This window comes from Penicillium lagena (genome assembly GCF_028827675.1).
Source record: "Penicillium lagena strain IBT 129212 chromosome Unknown utg000006l_segment0_segment0, whole genome shotgun sequence".
Lineage (NCBI taxonomy): Eukaryota > Fungi > Ascomycota > Eurotiomycetes > Eurotiales > Aspergillaceae > Penicillium > Penicillium lagena.
The window spans coordinates 2,613,530-2,637,245 of record NW_026623227.1 but is presented as its reverse complement, the minus strand read 5'-3'; the positions used below and the strand labels follow the sequence as shown (position 1 = coordinate 2,637,245).

The 23,716-nt window shown below is 52.6% G+C and overlaps 10 protein-coding genes across 10 annotated transcripts; 6 read left to right on the top strand and 4 right to left on the bottom strand.

The window, feature by feature from the left end:
- Nucleotides 1-918: 918 nt before the first annotated feature.
- N7510_009209 (proline-specific peptidase) lies at nucleotides 919-1,644 on the top strand (the record flags this gene model as incomplete). The annotated part of the gene is made up of 1 exon (XM_056981134.1): nucleotides 919-1,644. The coding sequence occupies one exon, from the start codon at nucleotides 919-921 to the stop codon at nucleotides 1,642-1,644; it is 726 nt and encodes a 241-aa protein (XP_056831343.1).
- Nucleotides 1,645-2,292: 648 nt separating this feature from the next.
- N7510_009208 (SDR family oxidoreductase) lies at nucleotides 2,293-3,135 on the bottom strand (the record flags this gene model as incomplete). Its single annotated transcript, XM_056981133.1, has 1 exon — nucleotides 2,293-3,135. One exon carries the CDS (start codon nucleotides 3,133-3,135, stop codon nucleotides 2,293-2,295), a length of 843 nt encoding a protein of 280 aa, XP_056831342.1.
- A 1,434-nt stretch (nucleotides 3,136-4,569) lies between these two features.
- Nucleotides 4,570-6,922, bottom strand: cog6 (Golgi transport complex subunit COG6; the record flags this gene model as incomplete). Its single annotated transcript, XM_056981132.1, has 2 exons — nucleotides 4,570-6,570; nucleotides 6,623-6,922. The coding sequence occupies 2 exons, from the start codon at nucleotides 6,920-6,922 to the stop codon at nucleotides 4,570-4,572; spliced, it is 2,301 nt and encodes a 766-aa protein (XP_056831341.1).
- A 112-nt stretch (nucleotides 6,923-7,034) lies between these two features.
- N7510_009206 (uncharacterized protein) lies at nucleotides 7,035-7,910 on the top strand (the record flags this gene model as incomplete). Its single annotated transcript, XM_056981131.1, has 1 exon — nucleotides 7,035-7,910. The coding sequence occupies one exon, from the start codon at nucleotides 7,035-7,037 to the stop codon at nucleotides 7,908-7,910; it is 876 nt and encodes a 291-aa protein (XP_056831340.1).
- Nucleotides 7,911-8,095: 185 nt separating this feature from the next.
- On the bottom strand, nucleotides 8,096-8,477 carry N7510_009205 (heat shock 9/12 family protein; the record flags this gene model as incomplete). The annotated part of the gene is made up of 3 exons (XM_056981130.1): nucleotides 8,096-8,135; nucleotides 8,192-8,384; nucleotides 8,444-8,477. 3 exons carry the CDS (start codon nucleotides 8,475-8,477, stop codon nucleotides 8,096-8,098), a joined length of 267 nt encoding a protein of 88 aa, XP_056831339.1.
- A 704-nt stretch (nucleotides 8,478-9,181) lies between these two features.
- Nucleotides 9,182-10,850, top strand: N7510_009204 (NYN domain-containing protein; the record flags this gene model as incomplete). Its single annotated transcript, XM_056981129.1, has 2 exons — nucleotides 9,182-10,204; nucleotides 10,254-10,850. 2 exons carry the CDS (start codon nucleotides 9,182-9,184, stop codon nucleotides 10,848-10,850), a joined length of 1,620 nt encoding a protein of 539 aa, XP_056831338.1.
- A 427-nt stretch (nucleotides 10,851-11,277) lies between these two features.
- On the top strand, nucleotides 11,278-12,071 carry mog1 (Ran GTPase-binding protein MOG1; the record flags this gene model as incomplete). The annotated part of the gene is made up of 2 exons (XM_056981128.1): nucleotides 11,278-11,354; nucleotides 11,435-12,071. The coding sequence occupies 2 exons, from the start codon at nucleotides 11,278-11,280 to the stop codon at nucleotides 12,069-12,071; spliced, it is 714 nt and encodes a 237-aa protein (XP_056831337.1).
- A 222-nt stretch (nucleotides 12,072-12,293) lies between these two features.
- On the bottom strand, nucleotides 12,294-14,343 carry N7510_009202 (SprT family zinc-dependent metalloprotease; the record flags this gene model as incomplete). Its single annotated transcript, XM_056981127.1, has 2 exons — nucleotides 12,294-13,355; nucleotides 13,471-14,343. The coding sequence occupies 2 exons, from the start codon at nucleotides 14,341-14,343 to the stop codon at nucleotides 12,294-12,296; spliced, it is 1,935 nt and encodes a 644-aa protein (XP_056831336.1).
- A 2,652-nt stretch (nucleotides 14,344-16,995) lies between these two features.
- On the top strand, nucleotides 16,996-18,206 carry N7510_009201 (1-3-beta-glucan synthase component GLS2; the record flags this gene model as incomplete). Its single annotated transcript, XM_056981126.1, has 2 exons — nucleotides 16,996-17,076; nucleotides 18,030-18,206. The coding sequence occupies 2 exons, from the start codon at nucleotides 16,996-16,998 to the stop codon at nucleotides 18,204-18,206; spliced, it is 258 nt and encodes an 85-aa protein (XP_056831335.1).
- Nucleotides 18,207-18,218: 12 nt separating this feature from the next.
- N7510_009200 (1,3-beta-glucan synthase) lies at nucleotides 18,219-23,528 on the top strand (the record flags this gene model as incomplete). Its single annotated transcript, XM_056981125.1, has 1 exon — nucleotides 18,219-23,528. The coding sequence occupies one exon, from the start codon at nucleotides 18,219-18,221 to the stop codon at nucleotides 23,526-23,528; it is 5,310 nt and encodes a 1,769-aa protein (XP_056831334.1).
- Between the last annotated feature and the right edge of the window lie 188 nt (nucleotides 23,529-23,716).

The window sequence follows — 23,716 nt, the reverse complement described above, 5'->3', positions numbered from 1 at the left end:
AATTGTTCCAAAATCATCGTTTACCTCATTATCTTTCGAATGATCATGCCCGCAAGCTTTTCAAAACTGAGCGTATGTGTCGATATTAAAAGATCCCTTGCAGAGAGGGAAATTCTGTGCTGTCGGAATTGTGCAACCTAAGCAGAGCGGCTTTGATGTGACTGAAATGCTAGATATCGAACTAAACTGGATTCGGAATTTGCCATTTCCAGCCAACGAAACATCCCTTGCATCGCAAGCTCTGTGAGCGACTCTGATTTTATCAGAACGGGATTACCTTCGTCTCCGGCGCCTTGCCAAAATGGTGGATTTATCATCCTAGGCCCGCTTACCTTTACCCAGCATCCCGAAGATACGCTGCTCAGGGTAAACGAAAAAGGTCAGCCTTCATGGGTAAATGCATTCAGGTAGGAAAATTTTTATTTTTTTTTACTATAGCCAAAAGACTGCAGAAAAGTGCAACGAAAAGTAATAGACGAACGATGCGTATGTATTAACAATCTTTTGTGTTTGGAAACCTAAGGTATTAAGCGGCTTAAATTCTGCTGCTGACTAGGTCAGTATGAAGGTCTGACATCTTGCTTTGCCACGACTACATGACGATTATTCCTTTGCGTCTTTCTTAGAAACTGCAAGGAGGAAGTCTCCACTTTGATGAATGATGCTGATGTTCACAAACCTGGAAACGGAAATTCTAGGCTCGGGCGATCTGGCTTTGGCAATATTCTAAAACAGAAAATTCCATTTCGACTGTAATAAGTTGTTACGCTGCATCAGAGTTGCTAGGCAGAGTTTGGGCAAGATCTTATTGGGCAATACATAAAAATTTGCCTCTTCGGGGCTATATAAAATGCCAAATGAGATGAACAAGTCGATCTATATTTTCTCAATTGAATTTCTCATTGCAAAGCTCTTAAAATGGCCTCGAAGACGGATGAAGATACTGGACAGGTGATTTTTCCTGTGGGAAATAAGAAATTTCACACCGTGTTCTGGAGTTTTGGGGATCTAAAAAGCCGTCGACCGCTCATCTGTGTCCATGGTGGGCCTGGAATCCCAAGCCCTTACATGATGCCTTTCAAGATGCTGAGCCAGAAATACGGAATACCTGTTGTTCTGTACGATCAGATTGGGTGTGGGAAATCGGCCATCAGTTGCGGGGATCAGGAACAGCAAGACTTGGAAAGAAAAGCCTCCTTCTGGACGGTTGAGCTCTACATGGATGAGCTGGCCAATCTAATCGATTGTTTGGGGATTTCCGATTTTGATCTTTTAGGGCACTCTTGGGGTGGTATGCTCTGCGCGGAGTTTGCATCTAAACGCAAGCCTCAGGGACTAAAGAGCCTGATTATTGCAAACTCTCCAGCCTGGATGGGGGGCTGGTGCAATGCCAACATGGAACACCTGAAAAGAGGACGTATCTCAAGGGTGGCTGTGAAGATCATTCGAAATGCAGAACAACATCCGGGGTATCAAGAGACCCCTGACAGGATCTCACTAAATAGTGAGGGCTACCAGATGGCACTTCGAGAGTTTCAGCATACGTTTATTTGCCAGATGAATCCATGGCCTGGAGAATTCATTGCTTCAGTCGAGCAAGCAAAGGAGCACACCGCTTCGCATCTTGCAATGTACGCTTTGTGAATTGGTCAAAAATGTTCTTACCCAGGCACGCTTCTTCACCTATGTATCATCTTTCACCCATCAGGCCCTTGTTTGTTTTGAGACTCGTGCCACAAAACCCCCTAAGTACAGTATTAGAATCCTGCTGATTTAGCTTTGATTCAGGTGGGGCCCGGATTGGTGCATCAGCCGGGGAAACCTCCATGATTGGGACATACGTCCTTTTCTATCCCAAATTGAAGCTCGCACACTTATTTATGCTGGGGTAGACGACCCCGCCCAGCCAGAAGTCGTGGAGCCTTTTCTACGGCTTATCCCAAATGCTAAGTACTGGGTACAATTTGAAGGATCTCACTGTACTCATCTCGAGAAGACGGAAGAATGTATGGCTCTTATATACAGGTTTTTAAGCGATCAATAACCCTAGTATGTCAATATACCTTTACACACAGGTCTCAAACCCGACGCCCAGGTATATATATCTTTTTTTCTTTGTATTTTTAAAACATACTGATGCTTTTCGTTTTCCGTTTGTGCTTACTGTGGACTGGTCTTGGTTGCTCATGCGCATGTCAAATTATCAATGTCTACCCGTTTGGCTGTGTTCGCGAGGACTCAGCTTATAAGTAATTTGCTAGCCATCGTTGTGCAATCAACAATTCAATACTATTAATTCATCCTCCGTTCAATAAGATCCAATCCTGTCAGCTTCTTGATTTGGTTATCAAGCGTCCCAGTCGGCAAAACACTTCCAATCCGCGCCAGCCAAGCTTGAGCACCCCGCCATACAATGTATGGCGGTCTAGTCCGCAGAAGATCATTGACTACTTGGTTTGCCCAATTTTCGGCCGGTATTCCTAAATTCTCCACTTGAAAGCCACTGGTCGAGTTCTCAACCACGTCTTTGACTTCTCCGTATATTGAGCCCCTAGGCAAATTGAACGGCATGTTTTTCCGCTGATTCTCTTGAATTTTGGATAAAACGAACCCGGTCTTCAGGTCGACCACTTTGATGCCAAAAGGTTCAAGTTCCAATCGCTGCGTCTCAGAAAATGCTGCCATCGCAGCCTTTGAGGCGTTGTATGCAGACTGAAATGGCAGACCACAGACAGAAGCAGCTGACGTGTGGTTGACAATCATTCCTTTAGATTTCATTAAAAGCGGCAGAAAGGCTTGCGTAACAGCAATATAGGACCAGACATTGAGATCAAAAATCTTTTTGGCATCAGGTATAGAGATATCCGACATGGGCATGCTGTAGCCACCACCAGCATTGTTGACTAGGATATCAAGTTCAGGAACCTCCCGGACGCAAGCGGCAATCGAGCTATCAGAAAGAACATCGAGTTGAAGTGTTCTGATCCCTCGGGAAGTCATGTTTGTCATCTTGGAAGGGTCTCGCGCTGTGGCATATACCTGGAGGCCAGATTCATGAAAAGCGATGGCAAGGGCGGACCCCAGGCTGCCATCTGAGCAGCCTGTTATGAGAACTTTGCCATGATGCTGAGCCATCGGGAGGGTGAACGTGTCACAAAAGGCTCGAATCCGTTCAGGTATGGTGATAATGACGGATTTCAAGGGGGCTTCTCAAGAGAAGGACGAAGCTCTGACTTGAAGCTATCAGGAAGATTTTATTTCGCATTTATAATGAAAATTTAAGGTGACGTCAAGTAGTCAAATATGGAAGTCTACCAAAAATCGAAGCAAACGATCTAGAAGGTCGGTGTCATGACATAATACGAAGCCGAAAAAGGATAATGAGGAGCTTTGCTGGCCAAGTTACTACAGAAAACGCGGAGTAAGCCATCTAAAAATTAAAATCTTTCAAGATCGGTATTGACCTAATGGGCACATCACAGCTAAGGTTCTCGAGGCTCAGATGACCTATCAATTGATATAGGGAGATCACTTGGATATATCGTGATCGTGAATCTAGCTTATAAACATATTGCGGTCAGAATTTTTGTCACACCATGCGAACAATATTTGTGCATATTTGAATCTTTGCTTCGTGCAGTCACACTGTTTCGTAACTTCCTAATCACAAAATCTCTCTGGCTTCATTGTTTCAGTCTATTACGTCATTGCTACAAATGCCAGATCATTTCAAATTTCAATAACTCCATTCATCCAATACATGTATTAATACAAGGATTGCATGCAGGTACTCTCCGACGAAATATCCGAGAGTCGTAAAATGCACGAATGTAGCTACTCTCCTCATGTCATATTACCAGTATCATGCTCTTGGAGGTGCTTGAGATATTTGTAGGCCCTTTTCTGCTTATAAAATGCAGCTTATTAGGGAAATGCCCCAGAGAACGGACACAGCGGATCAATTTGTTGAACTCCGCAAGCGGCTACGATCTATCACATCAACGTCTATACAGTGTGTTGATGAAAGCCCTGCTTACCCGGGATTACTTTTCTTTGACCACGACCTTCGCAGGCCTATCCACTCTGACCTCGAGCTCTGGGATGCTCTAAGCTTGACCCTCCCCAATGTGTTACCGCAACGAGCCTTGGAGAATCTGAAGAAACGCCTGCCTAAATGCAACCCCTACGTCCTTACTCATTGTAATCTCAATCTAGGGAATATCATAGTCTCAGATGGACAGTCTGCCTGAATCCTTGATTAGGAATTTGCGGCTTATTACCCTTTATGGTACGAAAATGTTTCAGCATCATAGGGGTGGACCGAGGAGGATGTCGAGTGGAAAAAGCTACTACGAGAGCGATTCGATGCACATAGCGATGGACATGGTGATGCGAAGGATTTCTGGACGGATTTGCGCCAGCTGAGAAAGTATCCGGACTTGGATGAAACGGGTCAAGAAGTGTTGGAGAGATTGTTGGCTTCAGATTAGCTAAATAGTTCCCAAGTCAATGCATGCATATATACTATAAACCTATTCATAATCTATATACTCCACAGAAGTTATGCACTCAACTCAACAATACCCGAATCTCGCCCGTCGTTCGTGGGAACAACGAGCGGAGACTCCACCGGTCTTCTTCGTCCTTGTCTTCCTCTAGCTCCCCCTTCTCACTCACACCGACCTTGCTACCCGATCTACCGCTCAGCACGCTTGCACCAGTGCCAGGAATACCCACGTCGAGGGTCCCTCTCGCCTCATCGGCGGCGATGATCATGCCTTCAACAAACTCAAAGTCACGACAGAACGCTTCAACGGCATCTTCCGTGACGCTCTGCACGAGGGAAGCGCTCTGTACGCGCTTAAGGTGGTCTGTTGCGTCCATGAGGGCTGAAGGCAGGAAATCGTCAAGTTGTTGGCTGGAGGCGACTAGAGCTTCTGGTTGGAAGGCTAGGAGAGACGTAAGATCGGTGAGTTGTGGTTTTGTCGTGGCCTTCTCCTGTGTCTCTGGGGATTGATCTGGCTCTTTATCTGTGTCTGGATGGGCGTCCTGTTTCTTTTGGGAGAAAGGCTCCAATGCAAGAAGAAGGGCGTGCAGACCCGATGCGTTGAGGAGGAATTGGTGTTGGATATCCAGCAAATCTGTGCGGAGAGTGGAAAGGGCATTGGAGATAGGGGCCAGGTGCGTGGCGCTGGCGAAAGGGAAGGATGAGATGGTGGCGCGCGCGGCGAGAAGGAGATTGGTGCGAAAGATGGCCTGCGCGGTGGTGTTGGGGAGCTCGTCGGACGAGGACCGCGCCAGGGTTAGAAAAGGGTCGAATGCGGCGCGGAGAACGGGCGTGAATTGGTTCTCGCTGGTTGAGTCGTCTGCGGCTGGGTCGTCGGGTCCGACGGATGCTTCATATGTTTTCATGAGGGAGGTCAGGACCTCGAGGGCATCTAGCAGGAATTGCGGCACGGAGAGGTCGGCTGGCGGGGTTACTGCGATGGCGCCGTTGGACAGGGTGTTGACCTGGTCCTTCATAAGACTCTCGAAGTGGTTGAGAGTGAACTTCTCCAGGCTCTGAATCAGATCAACCAGGTTTGATTGCGAGCCGACCAATTTCGCAAAGGTCGTGCGGTAGAATGATAGGAGGTTCATCACCTTGTAGCAGGTTACGGGATCATCGTGGCCCTGAATCACCAGCTCAATTCTCTGTCGCAGGGACCGCGAGACGCCCGTGAGGTCACGGTTGACCAGATCGCTGAGAGCTTTGTGGCCATCGAACACCGCTTCTTCCCCTTCATCAATCCGAGACCAGGGCTCGCTGCTCAAGCCGGCTTGGATGCCGCGCGCAAGCTCTTCACCATCCGCGACGAACAATGCCTCCAGGGCTTCGCGCTCCGATACGGTGGTGGAGTGCACCCATGCCAGCATATCTCCAATATATCGCAGTGGATCGTGCGCGGAGAACTCGATTGGCTTGACGCTGCGATCACCAGAGCCCGCCCCATTAGCTCCCGACATGGCATCCGTCAGGGCGTAGTGGAATGCATCGGACAAGACATAGTCGCGGGCCTCGGCAAAGAAATCCAGACAGCTATGGAACAAAGTTGGCCGCTCAGCCAGCACCCGTAGCGCACGGCGGATGGAGCTGCTAATCCGGGGATCTTCCAGATTCAGCGACCGGAACTCCTTCTGGATCCACTTATACAGCTTCTGGTAGGCCCCGTTGAGATGTCGCGTGCTCAGCTCCATCAGCTCCAGGCCCAATCGCTGGTTCTCGCCGCCGAGGAGGTGCTCGCAGTCGTGATGCACCTGCTTGACGCGGGAAAGCACATCGAAAAATCGGTCATCGACTGGCTCCTCGGCAGAATTCAAGACAAACAGATCTTCTTCTGGGACGATGAAGTGTTTCGCAAAGGCGTCGAGCAGCCGCTGTTTTGTTTCGGTGTCTCTCTTTTGCGTCATCAGGACGGAGGCTTCTTCGAGCACGGGGGTGGTATCCTGCTTGGCCCGGCCGATATGTCTGCGCATCTCATCGCATGTTTGGTTCAGCGTGGAAATCACCGCTCCGATCCGACTCAATTGCTGTTGGGAAGCTGTCAGTCAGTGCAACGGATCGTGGGCTTGTCTCTCTTACCTCCGCCACCTTGCCAAAGTCGCGAACGATCTCTGCATTGCAATCGACCACCTCCTTTTGCACATCTAGCCGCAGCTGGCGTCTGGTCTCCGCGGTGTTATGGATGCCCCGTAGACTCAAGGTCTCGAGGGCGTCGCGGATATCGGAGTCCGCGTACGAGGCCGACAGTACGCTCGTCAACCGGTTGGACAGCGCCGTTGATCGTTGTGAGGGAGGCGACAATGGCGACGACACCTCCGACGTCGGGAGAGACGTTCCGGTGCCATTGGTTGCTGTGGATGGAGGGAAATAGCTGGTCATTGCTTGTCGACGGGGGAGGTGGAGAGAGAAAGAAAGGACAGTTGATCCACGCTTGGTCGGAGAAAGTTGGCATTATTATCTTCTATCTTATCTTCAACAAAACAACATCCCCATGGACAGCCCGCTCGTCTCGCCCGCCAAAGCACGTCAGGCTGCTATCCAAGCCAAGGACTGGGCCTATGTGAATTCTTGGCTGGGCCGCCACTATGCGCCCAAGCTGGTCCCCCAATTCGAGCGCAACGCAGACACCCTCCGCGTCCTGTTAACCCTGGCCGCCGCCAATGACGCGGCCGACGAGGAAGCCACTCTCCAGCACCGGGCGCGCGAAGAAGTCGTGGACGCATTCAGACGCCAGGAAGGGGCAGACAAGAATGACCTGCACGAGCAGCAAAAGAATGCCCTCCTCGACGAGGTGGAACTGTGTCTCGACGACAAGGGCCAACGCGATCTAGACGATCTCGCCGACTCAGCTATCATCCTGGGGAATACATTGGATCCAGCAGTAGGGGACGTGGGCCAGTCAATCGCCGAGCTCACAGTCGAGGAATTCGAAACCCAAACCCAGCTCGCCAAGGTCGAAACACTACACAAATACCTCGAGCGAGAACTCGCGCGTCTCCGCCAGGAACTGGACGAGCTGCGCACCGACTCAGCATACGAAGCCCCATCAAATATCCAGGGAATGACTACGGACTGGGCACGAGGCACGAAAATGCTGACGGCCAAGGTCGGCGAGTACCAGGACCGCATAGCGTCGCTGGAGCGAAACCAGCCGCAGGGCCCGACGATTGATGAAGTGATGGTCGACGAGGACGGTGTCATTCGTCTCCGCGAGATGGTCAAGGCGTTGGAGGGCCGCGTGCGCGCGTTCCATGACTTGCCCAAGGATGTGCCCGGGGCGCGGGCGCGGTATAAGCAGCTGGAGCGCGAGCTGGGCCAGTTGATGCGGCAGCGCGATTCGATGTTTGGCAGTCTTGTTGAGCGGTGATGAAGGAAAGATCATGTTACTACGAAAGATATACAATATAGAATTTACGAAAAGCAAGTTCCAAGTTGTTTGAGTGTTTCATTCACAATACTATTGGTACCTAATCACAGGAAAAAAAGAGGCGTGGTATCGTACACTCCTTCGCGAATCATGACAGTCCGAAAGAAAGAGAAGAATTGGGGAGCTTATTTCTCCATGCCGAGGGCATTCTTGACCTTGTCACCACTGGAGAGAGAAGTCAGTCACAGCTACAACGTACTCAGTCAGATTTATCAACGTACATGGAACCGGTGGCACCGCCGTGGGCCTCGTTGTCGCTGGCGCGCTGGGTCTTGTCGAAGGTCTCCTGGGCACCACCCTTGCTCTTGTCGGTCTGGGCACCGCGGGTGAGGCGGTCGGTGGTGTCGGTGAAAGTCTCCTTGACCTTGTCCTGAGTGGACTTGGTGGAGTCGGGAGTGATCTCCTCCTTGGCCTCTGTGGGTTGGGCGGTTAGTCCTGAGTACTCCAGAAGATACCACAGATAGATGACATACTAGTGCTGAAGTCCTTGCGACCGGCGTCAGACATGATGATGATTGGTAGTGGAAAAAGTTGGTTGAAGTTGGAAGTGGTTCTTGGAGAATGAGATGATAGATGAGGATGGTGGATGTAGAAGTGAAGAGCGATGGGTAGCACACAACACCTTTATATAGGCCGTTTCCAGACATGACGTGATGAACAAGTTTAGCTGTATACTCCAACATTCTGGTTAACCTTGGTTGTAGCCACACCAATCATGAGCTGTGGCGGCACCATGACGTACATGGTGTGACCTGGATCGGGGAATCGTGGAGGATCATCCGGATCCCTGGTCCAGATGCTTGGGTGGATATGATGGCGATGACCCGATGCTGCATGCAAAAGAAGGCCATTGCCACGCTGAAAACAGGATGACCGAGTGAATGCCTACTTGCTGCTCTAGACTTTAGCACCGCCATCCTTGGCTTTTCGATCGGGAAACCCCCATCAGGGATGTAGGAGCCGATGCAGCCAGGATGGTGCAAGCTGCCATGTCCTTTTGGATAGTAGTAGATGGTATCTTATCTCTAGTAGCCTGACGTGATGCGCAACTGTTGACCCCAGTCACATGACCCGGTCCAACCCGTTCGCGCCACCGAGGAGTCACTCCTGTCTGGACACACATCACCACCATGCGGCTCCATCTCGCCCTGCTCACTGTCTGACCGTCTCTATGACGGGTTTTCCCACCTAATCGCCTCCCATCACCGTCAATGCCGCCACCTGGCCCCGCCGAAACAACCTCCAACTGGGACTTCTCGGCGGTGCTGGACTTGCTCAACTCACCCGCCTTCACTGGCTGCTCGGCTCCGCCTCGGCATTCCGATTCCCCGGGGTTCTCGTCATTCCCTGAGAGCCAGCCTGGCCATGATGTTGGTCCCCCCACGGCCGTCAAGCCTCAGCGGAGCTACCCAAAACTCGGTGACTTGGATACCGTCTGGGAGTTTTTGAATCAGACCGATGCCACCACCCAACCTTGTCTAGATGAGCAGGGACCTGCTCCTGCGGTCACCATCCTTCAACGGCCTTCCAGCAACCATGCCTCCGGCGATGACTCCCACGCGAAGCCATCATCCGCGTCTCGTCCCGTCTCAAAAACGGCAAAGCCTCGAGTCTCCAAGGACACAGTCTCTGGTTCCTCGTCACATTCAGCCACCCGGCCTGAAGCGATCACTATTCTAAAGCGGGCTTCCGACAGCAAACCCATCAAACAGGATGCCTCCGTGTCATCACACCCTCCGCGAACTCCTCCGAAAGCGATCCCTCTAGCTGGCTCCTCCGACGACACCTCAAAAGTCACGTCGAAGACGCGAGCCGGTAGGAAAGGGACCAACACCACAAACTGCAATGAAATTATATCCTCAGAAAGCAGTGCCGAAGTAGATTCGGACTCTAGCACTGTCGTTTTCGACCGCCCTCTCACCAAGAAACATGGAGTGCTAGCGTTTGTCCCGGCCCAGGTGGGCACACCGGACGCAAAGCATACGGCCTCCGATACACCACCCTCTTCATACGATGACCCAGACTCATCCTTGAACTTTGACTCCTCCGGAACAATCCGAGTTCGACCCGTTGCGTACAAATCGATGACGGAACGGAGGATCGGGCTGATGACGAAGCTGCTCAAGGGATTCCCCGATTATGCCAAATTGGTGTCCCAGGTCGGACGGTCTGCAAGCCCCAGCAAGAAAAGTGCCGAGTCACGCCCGATCCATGTCTTCGTCGACATGTCCAACGTACGTTTCGAGCTTCCCGCCTGCGTTTCCCGCTAACACACCCTTCAAGATTATGGTAGGATTCCACGATTCGGTAAAAGCATCGCGGAATATCCCCATCGCCACTCGCATCCGGCGCGTGCACATGTCCTTCGCCAACCTCTCTTTAATCCTGGAACGGGGCCGTCCCGTATCCAAACGAGTGCTCGTCGGGTCTGATCGACTGCCTTCCATCAACGAGGCCGCAACCCTCGGCTACGAAGCCAACATTCTCAATCGTGTCCACAAGGCCAAGCAACCAAGCACCCGCCCGTCCAAGCCCCGCAAGGTAGTCTCCAGTGGACCTGAAATGGCCACTACCGCTGGAGAGCGATGGGTCGAGCAAGGCGTGGACGAAATTCTACACCTGAAGATCCTGGAGAGCCTGCTGGACACGGACGAGCCGGCGACGATCGTGCTGGCATCGGGCGATGCGGCGGAGGCTGAGTTTTCCGGTGGCTTTATGCGTATGGTGGAGCGCGCGCTGCAGCGCGGCTGGGTCGTGGAGCTGGTTAGCTTCTCGCAGGTCACGAGCAATGCGTATCGAAGGAAGGAGTTCCGGGCGAAATGGGGAAGTCGCTTTCGTCTGGTGGAGTTGGATGGGTATATTGAGGAGCTGTTTGACTAGTAGGAAGCTTTAACAAATACCTTTTCAAGGTCCTTCAACAATATATCTATACCGTCCTGTAGTTGTCTGTTAAACGCAGTTATAGTTGCTCCCACGTCATTGGCGGAAGAGACCCGCCCGCCACTGCTGCCTCAGATCCATCGTCCAACATTCATCCCGTTTATTTAAGCAGCTTCTCCCGCCTACATTTTTTGTTCTCGCTTGCATTGTATCTTTCTATCGGCCTTTGCTGGTCTGTCCTCGAGCTCGATTCGAGACCGTAGGGCGCAGGGTCCACTCAGATCATTTCTTCACTGTGCGGCAATCTCTCACCGCGGAGGAACTGAGCTCCGCCGGCCTCACAGCTGTCACCGTGAGCTCAAAGCCACAATCCAATCTCCGTCTGGAACGCAAACTAAGCATCCGGGATATACGATCGTTCGCGACTATGGCGCAGTTCGCAGACCAGGACTTCTTCGGCGGGGCGATTCGCGGCGTGGTGCCGCAGGGCTGGATCGATGGCAGGTCAGTATACCATGGCAATCCAGCCATTCATACCTCTCCGCAGGTCTTCCAAATATGACTCCCAAACTAACACCGCGCAGCACCCTCCGCGAAGTCCCAGATCACCAAGAGCTTTTCCTCTCACCAACCACACTCTCCACCCTAATCATCGAGATCAACCAGCGTGTCCCGCGCGACGACGCCCTGAGCCTTCTCCCCATGCTAGACCATCAGCAACCACCACTCGGCGGCTCCAGCACCTCCAACACGGTATCTACCGAAACAATCGACCAAGCCGCGGCGCTGTACCATCTCCACGACATATGTGAAGAGGACGACACGATGCAGGTCGTCACCCCGCCGCAGCGGGCACATCTCCCTCGTCTGTCGCCTTCTTCTTCTCCATCCTCTTCATTTCCCGCCTACAAAGGCGTAGTCTCATTTACCACGCCCGCGCGCCAACGACCTGGCGGGCGCGTCCCGAGCTCCGTGGACGGCGCGTCTCTCAACGGCGAGACGAATAATCTGCCGCAGACATCAAGGCTGACGTGCCACTATCTAGTTGTGCGGCTGGAGCCGCAAGCTACGGACCTGGTGGTTTTCTTGAATGTGCCACACGAGGAGTTCGATACGAGTGGTGATCCTAGGGGATTGTCGAGGGAGGAGGTTGTTGCTGAGGACTTGATTGAGACTCTGGTGCAGAAGCTGGAGGTTTGTGATTGGGGGCTTTTCGTTTAGGTTGGATCCGAAGTGAACTCTCTTGGGATATTGAATGGGCTGGAAGGGAAGACAAGGATAGGAAACAGGGATTGGAGCGTGCTTAACTAAATACATGAAGATAGATCTACTAGGTAACGAATAATATAACCAGAATCAAATCAATCAACAGTATATTTCACAGACTCAGTCAGATCTCCCCGTTATGTACAGATATTATTCCACAGACTCTGTCCTAGGCGACTACAAAGTCACCTGTCCCAGCTCCCTAGTCACATCGTCCATAGCCTTCTTCTGCGGAGAGGCAGAACCAGTATTCTTCCGCGGCGACATATTCCTCGGCTTCGGCTTAATCTGCACCAAGTGACCAGCACAGGCACCGCAGCGCGAGCGAGTGGTATCGATACTCTTCGAGTGTCGACCATAGGTAACTGTACAGCCCTCACAAGCCCAGACATACTTCCAATCAATCTTGTAGTTGTGCTTCGTCGTGACGGTGATCCTACCCCCATAAACAGGGTGATCCGACATGACATCCGAGCACTTGCGGCCCCATTGCTTGAAGCTCGGGCCGTGCGGGTTCTTGTGCACATTCGAGATCATGTAGTTGGCCAGATGGCAGTACTCGTGCGCGAGAGTGTTGAGCAGTCGGTCCTCATTGTCGATGATCCGCTCGGCCAGCTCGATCATGGCGTGATGTCTGTATCGTGGGCCATCGGACTCTGAAGACGAGGACGAGGAGGGCCGCATACGCTCGCCTCTCCAGTGCGCGCGGCCAGCGGTTGTCTTGAGGGTTTTGCTCCAGACGATCTTCACCCCGCCAGTCGACTCGGCCAGTCGACGGACTCCGCCATCGGCAGCCGCATCGTCCAGCACGCAGAGGAAGTCCTCCGCCAGCCTACCTTTCTTCGTATCAAATGACATCCGGCGTGCGCGCAGCTCTCGTTTCCGCTCTGCTTCTGCTTTCTTCAATGCGGTCTTGCTGGGCGTCTTGGTAGCCTTGATAGGCGACATGTCGGTCACTGGCTCGATGCTGATGATGCTCGAGTTTTTGGAGTTGTCTTGTTCATCTTCGCCGTCGGACTCTTCGAACTCCTGCAGCAGTTCGATGACGGAGCATCCGGAGAACTTCTCCTTGCGCGGAGAGTGCTGGTCGATCCAATCGTTGGTTTCCTCTTGGTCCCAGAAGGCATCGACGCTCTCGCGGTGGGGAGTTGGCGGGATGCGGGTTCTGTCTTTGGTTGGCGAACGCAGGCGGACTCGTGGTGGAGTGGTTGGTGGTGTCTGCGGTTTGGCAGTTTGGGACTGCGATGAGGATTCAAGTTCGGATCCTGATCTAATATGGGTTAGCATTGAGCTATTGGCTGGAGGGGTGTTGACAGTTCTCATACCCGCATATCTCGGATTCCAGTTGAGAGACAGTGTCATTGTCCCCATGCAAGCTCAACTGGTTCAGCTCTGGGGAGATGTCGGAGGTCTTGTGAAACAGGCGCCTGGATTTGGTGGTAGGTTCGGAGGGTGTTTTGGTAGGTTCTTGGGTAGAGGGTTCCAGGCGCAGCGAAGAAGGCTTGCTAAGAGCCTTGCGTAGCTCGGTGTCTGGATCAGGTCTTTTCCCTCGGATGAGCTTCCTCCGTGTACTTTGGGGGGCTGGTGATGGTGGCGGCGATGGCGTCCTCTCATCTTCGTCTGTCTCAGAGTCGGATGTCTCATGGTAGCTGATTTCATCGTTGTCGCTGACAACGAAGTCATCTAGCGAGTTGGAGCTGGTGTCGGCAGCATCCTCTTCTTCTGTTTCGCTTTCTGGTTGGTGTTGTTGTCTACGGGACGGGATACTCCTTGCTGGTGTCCGCGCTGTATTTCGTCGCCGTGGAACGGGTGAGGGTTCATCCTCTGTGAGGTCATTCTCCTTGTCATAGTCGTCTGTTTCCACCTTGTCCGACTGCCTTTGGCGCGGTCTCTGTGACAGAGGGAGCAGCAGCGAATTGACCTGCGCAGTCTTGAGGGTTCGCGCCTTGGGTCGCTTTGTTGGTGAACTGTCGTTGTGTCCGCTCTCGCCAACCCGGTCACTATCTGTGAAAATATCGAATTCACTGCTGGAACTAGTGTTTTGTCTTCTGGACGACACGGTTTGCGATCGACGGGGGGTGCTATCTTTGGCGTCGGCTCGCTTGGTGGCAATTCGCTTTTGGGAAGTGAGGCTATCGTCCGACGCAAGAGATGTCCGCTCCGTCAGGGCTGATCTCCTTTTGGAGTCATTGCTCTTTTGAGCTTTTGCTGTGTTGAGTCTCGCCATCTTTCAGGCTGCTGTTGTCCCGGTTCCCGGAGGGGAAGATAACGCAGATTGGCCCTGGTAGTTAATTATCGGCTGGAACGGGCAAAAATGAAGTAAGCTTATGCTTGGATGGCAGAGTTTCTGTCCCGGACGGCATTTCGCTATCGTTGGCGTGGGGGAACTGTCAACGCCGGGCTGTTGGCAGGGCAACCACCGTTTACAAGCTCTTAAATGTGTTCCACCAACCCAGCATAGGAAGATAATGAATTGTTTGAAAATGAGATATTGCTGGAGTAAACAACGAAAACGCACAGTAAATATTGTAATGACAAATAATCCCAATCGTGTTGTGGTTTGATATATATTTGTTATCTTCCCCTGTAAACATCGATCCACGTATTCTCATCTATGAAGAGAACCACACAGAGAAAATTAAAATAAGTATGTTTAATCTCTCCCTTCCCCTATAATTCATCCCGAGTTTATCTCTCATACAATCAGGATGAAACACAGGCACAAAAGAAAGGAACGCTGGACCTCACGCAGGGGCCTAAAGGTGTGGGCTGCCCGAAGCCCAAACCATAACACTACCTACCCGGGCTGTTCATGTAGAATTGTTAAGATTAATGACCATTTGAAGTAGTTTACGTGGCTAGCCTTTTAATATTAAATAATTGATTGCTTGTACTCATGTGGCTGACAAGTCCGTGTAGACGCTCCCAATATATATAAAACTCATGAGATGCAAAAATAACATCACCAGACTCCAGTCTGTGCGGTGCATTTACTACGGAACTACGGACAGTATATATACTCGATACAGCCTTAATCAGGAATCCAACTAGCAGTGACCACCACATGCTCCAACAGCCAGCCTGCACCATGAAAATACAAGTAGAACACAACGACAACCTCCACACATCATTGGACATACACCGCAGCAAGCCATCCAGTGACGTCTTTTCACCAGCGTGGTAAATGTCAGCATTCTGGAACCTGATCACCACGAAACACTGCACGAAAATTCGGAACGAAGAAGCTTGGCTGTGATCTGGCTCGGGGTTAAGGTGACGGTGTTGCAGTGTCGAGATTTCTTGGTATCTGACAGTGTATTCTACGAGAGTACATAGTCCCATGGTTAAGCGCGCAGATGCCCCGATACAATTGGTGGAAAGTGGATGGATGCCCTGACACACCGAGCCTCAATTCACTCCTATGCTTCACTCTTATACCGCCACTGTTGAACAAACACGCGATACAAAACAAGAAGAGGGTCGATCGTAGATCCGCACTCCAGATTAGGTATCATCATCAGAGAACGAGAGGCATAGCTCCGGCACGCAATCTCGCGAAGAGCCTAACCGCGGCCGCGCAATGATCGCATTGGATCTCAACGGAATGGCCATCTCCGAAGAATGCAACGTGAATCAGACTCCGAAAGCCCCCGTCGACTCTCGGATTGAGGCTCGGCTTCCTCGATTGTGTTGTGTCCATGGTGGAGGGTCGATCATTCCGTCGCCATGCCGCCAGGATCGACGGTCCCCTTGCCTCCCGCTGCATATAGGGGGGTGCTTGGTCGCTGCATCTTCTACCCGTCAGGGCCGGAAGGCGGATATGTACATTATTGTAGTTTGACATATACATAGCACATACGGACGGATCTTATCTGAGATGGCCGCGATGTCTCACACCGGGGTTGTCATTTTCCGCCGGTCGAAAGTCACATGTGTGTCTTGCCCTGTGTTGGCAGAAGCTACTCCAGCACTCAGTACAGGATCCGAGTCAAAAAAATGTGAGGTGGTCCTCCAGTTGCAACAGTACATATCACCACCCCTTGCCCCACGGCCCACAATCCCCCTGATTTTGAGCCGGGCAAGCTTGATCCCCCTGAAGGAGTCGGATCTGCACAGGAGTGCGCCGAGGCTTAGTTATCATCAGACCGGTGGAGATTAAAATAATCCGTTGACGGTGAGAATCAGGTTTTATGCAGTACAGTGTAAATTCAAGGGTTGGTCGCCCTCGTGTGCTGGTGGATGATGACATGGCGTCGGCATCCTTGCCATGGCGGTCATGGTGGCCGACGCGGCCGCGCCAACGACGCGGAGATCAACGGGAATAGCCAGTCCAACGGTTCAGCCACAGTCTGCGGACGCCATGGCAGATCGGGTTGGTGAGTTACCGGGTATTGAAAAGTGTGGCGGGCTAGCCCAATAAATCTGCTACACTAGGGCTAGCCCAGGCGACTCGAGACCCTGCGAGCAGGTTATTTTTGGCCCATCAGCCTCTCGTCTTTTTCCTGCCTAGAGATGAGAAAAGGACGACTAGTTACTGTCTCTCTCGCCCCCTGTTCCTGTATCCGATGTATCGTTCCTGCGCCTGCACGTCGGGCTGCCGGAGAAAACGCACGCTCGTTTGTGCCTGAAGTGCGCGTACGTAGACGATCCACAGTCACAGCTGGTCAGAGGCTTCTCGAACACAAGGAAAAAAAAAAAACCATCGTCAGATATCCACCGGCAACGACCGGACCCAACGGGTGGAGATCTCCTGGCGAGGCTTGTTGATTATTACCCGTGTTGATACACACCAAACGAGTACACCGTCTGTACCAGAGACATTTGTGGGATCGCACCAGTCAGCCACACGACAAGACAGATCCAAAGTGTAAGCTGGCCAATGGGAGGCAGTGAGTGGGCAAGACACTGGGCAGTGCCCACTAGTGGTGTGCGCACTAGCGCAACAGCAGTGTATTACTTTGTGGCGAATCCAGAAGGAACAGAGCAAGGAAAGGTGTCGATCGCATGGATAAGAAAAGAACAACCCCGGCGTTGTGTGGTCCCGGGCGGAGAGCCATGGGTCGAGGGTGGAAGAACCGCCCGAGAGTGCTTTTTGTTGAGAGGGGACAGTGGACACCGGCACACAGTAGTCACATCCATACGGTCGCAGGGACTTGGACAGTCGAGGTTGCCACTGGGCGAGGAATGAAAAACAATCGATAACCAGCGCAACCATCCCTGCATACTTGTTTCCGAAGAATAACAACACCAAAACACCGCGTATGGTACCGGTGGGGCTCGTTTCAGGGGAAGCAAGCAATGGGTACACAGACCAAAGTAACGAGTACTACAGCGCAGATAGTTGGACTGCGACAGTCGGACGGAGAGGAAATCCAGTGGTCGAGAGAGAGCGAGCCGTGTAGTTGGCCGTGGCCGCGGTTGAGGCCGTGGAGGAGGCCGAGAGGGAAAGTGGTGTGGCATTCGGTATTGCGTATGGTATGGGCCTGACCGTAAATTAGCGTGTCCTGATCCCAAAATAACCGCAATTTCACTTTCCCCCTTCCTCCCATCCTTCTCTTTTTCAGACTACTCTCGTTTTTGTGGTTTCGTTGCTGGAGGATTTTGTTTGTCTGGTGCAAGTCGCACAAGTCGCGATTGCCTCGTTCTTCTTCCACTCGTTACCCTCCCACTCCAGTACACGCTCTCTCTCTTTCCCCCCAACAACTCCTCCTGGGATCTTTGTCGTCGATTCGCGTTCGTTTCGTTTGGAGAAGAATCTTCCGTCTGTGTCGATGATCTGATTTCCCGACGTGCCTGGACGACGATAGTTTCTTGCATGGGTCGCGCTTGAGGTAAGATTCGTTGGCTGTTGGCGAGCGAGACAGGCGGCGGGGCTGAACAGCTGGATTGACTTGTTTCTAGAGCTCTTACCAGCGACTTGATTGCGATTCCTCCGCCATGTCGGGCTACGCAGGAGGCCACTATGAGGAGGGCTACGGCCATCCTCAGGGTGACGCCTACTACGGCGATGAACATGGACAGGCGTATTATGACCATAACGACTATGGCGATGGCTATTATGACGCAGGGTATGGACCAGACCACACCTGAGCGAGCCCCAAAATGCTGACAGCGCGCAGTGGCTACGCCGACCAAGGGTATGCCGATGGTGGATACTATGAAGGAGGAGCAGGTCATCAGCAGGAAGGCTACTACGGTGATCAGTACTACGACCAAGCCGGATACGACCAAGCCGCTCACGGCCAAGCTCGGCGTGGACACGACTCGGAGGAGGATTCGGAGACCTTCAGCGACTTCACCATGAGATCGGACACGGCCCGTGCCGCGGGTATGGACTACTATGGCCGTGGCGATGAACGGTACAACAGCTACGGCTACGCAGACAGCCAGTACGGTGGCTATGGCTACCGCCCGCCTTCATCTCAGATCTCCTACGGTGCCAATCGGTCCTCTGGCGCGTCGACTCCCATATACGGAATGGAGTACGGCAATGCTCTTCCGGCTGGTCAACGTTCGCGTGAGCCTTACCCAGCATGGACCTCGGACGCCCAGATCCCGCTTTCCAAGGAGGAGATCGAGGATATCTTTCTCGACCTGGTGAACAAGTTTGGTTTCCAGCGTGACAGCATGCGCAACATGTACGACCATTTCATGACCCTGCTCGACTCGCGGGCCTCCCGCATGACTCCGAACCAGGCCTTGCTCTCCCTCCATGCCGACTACATCGGCGGTGAGAACGCCAACTACCGACGGTGGTATTTCGCTGCACACCTGGATCTCGACGATGCCGTTGGGTTTGCCAACATGAAACTCGGTAAGGCTGATCGAAAAACGAGGAAGGCGCGCAAGGCCGCCAAGAAGGCAGCTCAACGGAACCCGGAAAATGAAGAGGAAACCCTGGAGGCCCTGGAGGGCGATAACAGTTTGGAGGCGGCCGAGTACCGCTGGAAGTCGCGCATGAACCGGATGTCTCAGCACGATCGCGCTCGCCAATTGGCTCTGTACCTCATGATTTGGGGCGAGGCCAACCAGGTGCGATTCCTGCCAGAATGCCTCTGTTTCATCTTCAAGTGCGCCGACGACTTCTACTCGACTCCCGAGTGCCAGAACCGGGTGGAGCCGGTCGAAGAGTTCACCTACCTGAACCAGATCATCACCCCGCTCTACCAGTATTGCCGTGACCAGGGATACGAGATCATGGATGGCAAGTACGTGCGTCGTGAGCGGGATCACAACAACGTCATTGGTTACGACGACATGAACCAGCTCTTCTGGTACCCTGAGGGTATCGAGCGCATCAGCTTCGAAGACAAGACGCGTCTCGTCGACGTGCCCCCTGCCGAACGATGGCTGAAGCTGAAGGACGTGGTCTGGAAGAAGGCTTTCTTTAAGACCTACAAGGAGACTCGTTCCTGGTTCCACCTAATCACCAACTTCAATCGTATCTGGGTCATCCACCTGGGTGCTTTCTGGTTCTTCACGGCCTACAACTCCCCCACTCTATATGTCGGCAACTATTCCCAGCAGATGAACAACCAGCCAGAGTCGTACAAGTTCCTGGCGGCTGTCGGATTTGGTGGTGCCCTCGTCTCCTTTATCCAGATTCTCGCCACGATCTGTGAGTGGCTCTATGTCCCGCGACGCTGGGCGGGTGCCCAGCACCTGCGCAAGCGTTTCATGTTCTTGCTCGCTGTCTTCCTTGCCAACCTTGTCCCCGGCGTGTTCATTTTCGGCTTTCTCAAATTGTTGAAGAACCCGAAGATCATCAAGCCGGTCGGCCTGGCTGTCGGCATTGTTCACTTTGTTCTCGCACTGTTTACCTTTGCTTTCTTCTCGATCCAGCCATTGGGTGGTCTTTTCGGAAGCTACATGAAGAAGAAGGGCCGCCAGTATGTCGCCAGTCAGACGTTCACTGCCAGTTTCCCCCGGCTGAACGGTAATGACATGTGGATGTCGTACGGATTATGGGTGTGTGTTTTTGGTGCCAAACTGGCGGAGTCCTACTTCTTCTTGACTCTGTCATTCAAGGACCCAATTCGCATTTTGTCGCCCATGCAGATCCACGCGTGTACCGGTGTGCAGTTCATCAAGAATGCGCTCTGCCACAAGCAGCCGCAGATTCTGCTTGGTCTCATGTTCTTCATGGACTTGACTCTCTTCTTCCTCGACAGCTATCTCTGGTACATTATCTGCAACACGATCTTCTCTGTTGCCCGGTCATTCTACCTAGGTGTTTCGATCTGGTCCCCGTGGCGCAACATCTTCTCTCGTCTGCCCAAGCGTATCTACTCCAAGGTGCTGGCGACGACCGACATGGAAATCAAGTACAAGCCCAAGGTCCTGATTTCGCAGGTCTGGAACGCAATCATCATCTCCATGTACCGCGAGCACTTGTTGGCGATTGATCATGTCCAGAAGCTGCTTTACCACCAGGTTCCCTCCGAGCAAGAAGGCAAGCGCACTCTTCGTGCGCCGACATTCTTTGTTTCCCAGGAAGACCAGTCCTTCAAGACTGAATTTTTCCCTGCTGGCAGTGAAGCCGAGCGCCGAATTTCGTTCTTTGCTCAGTCGCTTTCTACTCCCATGCCCGAGCCTCTCCCGGTTGATAACATGCCCACCTTCAGCGTCCTCATTCCGCATTATAGCGAGAAGATCTTGCTGTCTCTCCGCGAGATCATCCGTGAGGACGAGCCATATTCTCGTGTCACTCTTCTAGAATACCTGAAGCAGCTCCATCCTCACGAGTGGGATTGTTTCGTCAAGGACACCAAGATTCTAGCTGACGAAACTTCACAATTCAATGGTGAATACGAGAAAACCGAGAAGGATGCTGCCAAGAGCAAGATCGACGATCTGCCCTTCTACTGCATTGGCTTCAAGTCTGCCGCACCTGAGTACACACTGCGTACCCGTATCTGGGCTTCGCTTCGCTCCCAGACCCTGTACAGGACTATCTCCGGCTTCATGAACTACAGCCGTGCCATCAAGTTGCTTTACCGGGTTGAGAACCCGGAAGTCGTTCAGATGTTTGGTGGCAACTCCGAGAAGCTCGAACGTGAGCTGGAGCGGATGGCCCGTCGCAAATTCCGCATCTGCGTTTCCATGCAGCGCTACGCCAAGTTCAACAAGGAAGAGCATGAGAACACCGAGTTCCTTCTGCGCGCGTATCCGGATCTGCAGATTGCCTACCTGGATGAGGAGCCCCCAATGACCGAAGAAGAGGAGCCTCGCCTGTACTCGGCCCTTATTGATGGTCACTGTGAACTTCTCGACAACGGTATGCGGAAACCCAAGTTTAGGATCCAGCTCTCCGGCAATCCTATTCTGGGAGACGGCAAGTCGGACAACCAGAATCACGCAATCATCTTCTACCGCGGTGAATACATCCAGTTGATCGACGCCAACCAGGACAACTACCTTGAAGAATGCTTGAAGATTCGCAGCGTCTTGGCCGAGTTTGAAGAGTTGACCACAGACAATGTGTCGCCTTACACACCTGGTATCCCCACTCCTGACTCCCACCCGGTGGCCATTCTCGGTGCGCGTGAGTACATTTTCTCTGAGAATGTTGGCGTTCTCGGTGATGTTGCGGCCGGAAAAGAACAAACGTTCGGTACTCTGTTCGCGCGTACCCTGGCTCAGATTGGCGGCAAACTGCACTACGGACATCCTGATTTCCTGAACGGTGTTTTCATGACCACCCGAGGCGGTGTTTCCAAGGCCCAGAAGGGATTGCACCTGAACGAGGATATCTACGCTGGTATGAACGCCCTCCTGCGTGGAGGCCGCATCAAGCACTGCGAGTACTTCCAGTGCGGTAAGGGTCGTGATCTTGGGTTTGGATCTATCCTGAACTTCACAACCAAGATCGGTACCGGTATGGGTGAACAGATGTTGTCCCGAGAGTATTACTACCTTGGTACCCAATTGCCCCTGGATCGTTTCCTGTCATTCTACTATGCCCACCCTGGCTTCCACATCAACAACATGTTCATCATGCTTTCCGTGAAGATGTTCATGATCGTTCTCATCAACTTGGGCGCTCTGAAGCACGAAACCATTACTTGCAACTTCAACCCCGACAAGCCGATCACTGATCCTCTCGTGCCGACTCTTTGCGCTGATCTTGTACCGGTCATCAACTGGGTTAATCGTTGTGTTATTTCGATCTTCATCGTGTTCTTCATCTCGTTCGTGCCTCTGGCTGTGCAGGAATTGACTGAGAGGGGAGTGTGGCGCATGGCTACTCGCTTGGCCAAGCACTTTGGTTCCTTCTCTTTCATGTTCGAAGTGTTCGTGTGCCAGATTTACGCTCATGCTGTGCACCAGAACCTTTCCTTTGGTGGAGCCCGCTACATCGGTACTGGTCGTGGGTTTGCGACTGCCCGTATTCCGTTCGGCGTTTTGTACTCCCGATTCGCTGGTCCATCGATCTATGCCGGTGCCCGTCTTCTTCTGATGCTGCTGTTCGCTACCTCAACCGTGTGGACCCCTGCCCTGATTTGGTTCTGGGTTTCTCTGCTGGCCCTGTGCATCTCACCCTTCCTTTTCAACCCCCACCAGTTTGCCTGGCACGACTTCTTCATTGACTATCGGGATTACCTTCGGTGGCTCTCTCGTGGCAACTCTCGTTCTCATGCCTCGTCCTGGATTGGATTCTGCCGCTTGTCTCGTACCCGGATTACGGGTTATAAGCGCAAAGTACTGGGTGTTCCCTCAGAGAAAGGCTCTGGTGATGTGCCCCGCGCTCACATCACGAACATCTTCTTCAGTGAAGTCATCGTGCCCCTTATTCTCGTGGCGGTGACCTTGATTCCGTACTTGTACATCAACTCCCGGACCATGTTCTCGGATGACCCGGCATATGCTACGGACGCCATCGCTCGCATTTTAATCGTTGCCCTTGCCCCCGTTGCTGTGAATGCTGGTGCGGCCGGCCTGTTCTTCGGCCTGGCTTGCTGCATGGGACCTATCTTCAGCATGTGCTGCAAGAAATTCGGCTCCGTGCTTGCCGCCATCGCGCACGCCATCGCTGTGATCCTCCTGCTCGTCGTCTTCGAGGTCATGTTTGTCCTCGAATCTTTCTCGTGGGCACGGTGCCTGTCCGGCATGATTGCTGCGGCTGCCATCCAGCGTTTCATCTACAAGCTGATCGTTTCTCTCGCCTTAACCCGAGAATTCAAGCACGACCAGGCAAACATTGCTTGGTGGACTGGCAAATGGTACAACATGGGTTGGCACTCTCTGTCGCAGCCCGGCCGTGAGTTCCTTTGCAAGATCACCGAGATGGGCTACTTCTCTCTCGATTTCATCCTGGGTCATGTCCTCTTGTTCTTCATGCTGCCGGCTCTCTGCATTCCTTATGTCGACAAGTTCCACTCCGTCCTTCTGTTCTGGCTGCGTCCAAGGTAAGAATTTGCCTGCCCCTCCCCCGCCTTTTCTTTATCGGGCCCTGCTAACTCGGTTCCTAGCCGTCAAATTCGGCCCCCTATCTATTCCCTGAAGCAGTCCAAGCTTCGCAAGAGACGAGTGATCCGTTTTGCCATCCTCTACTTCGTGATGCTCTTCGTGTTCCTCGTTGTCATTGTGGCCCCTCTTGT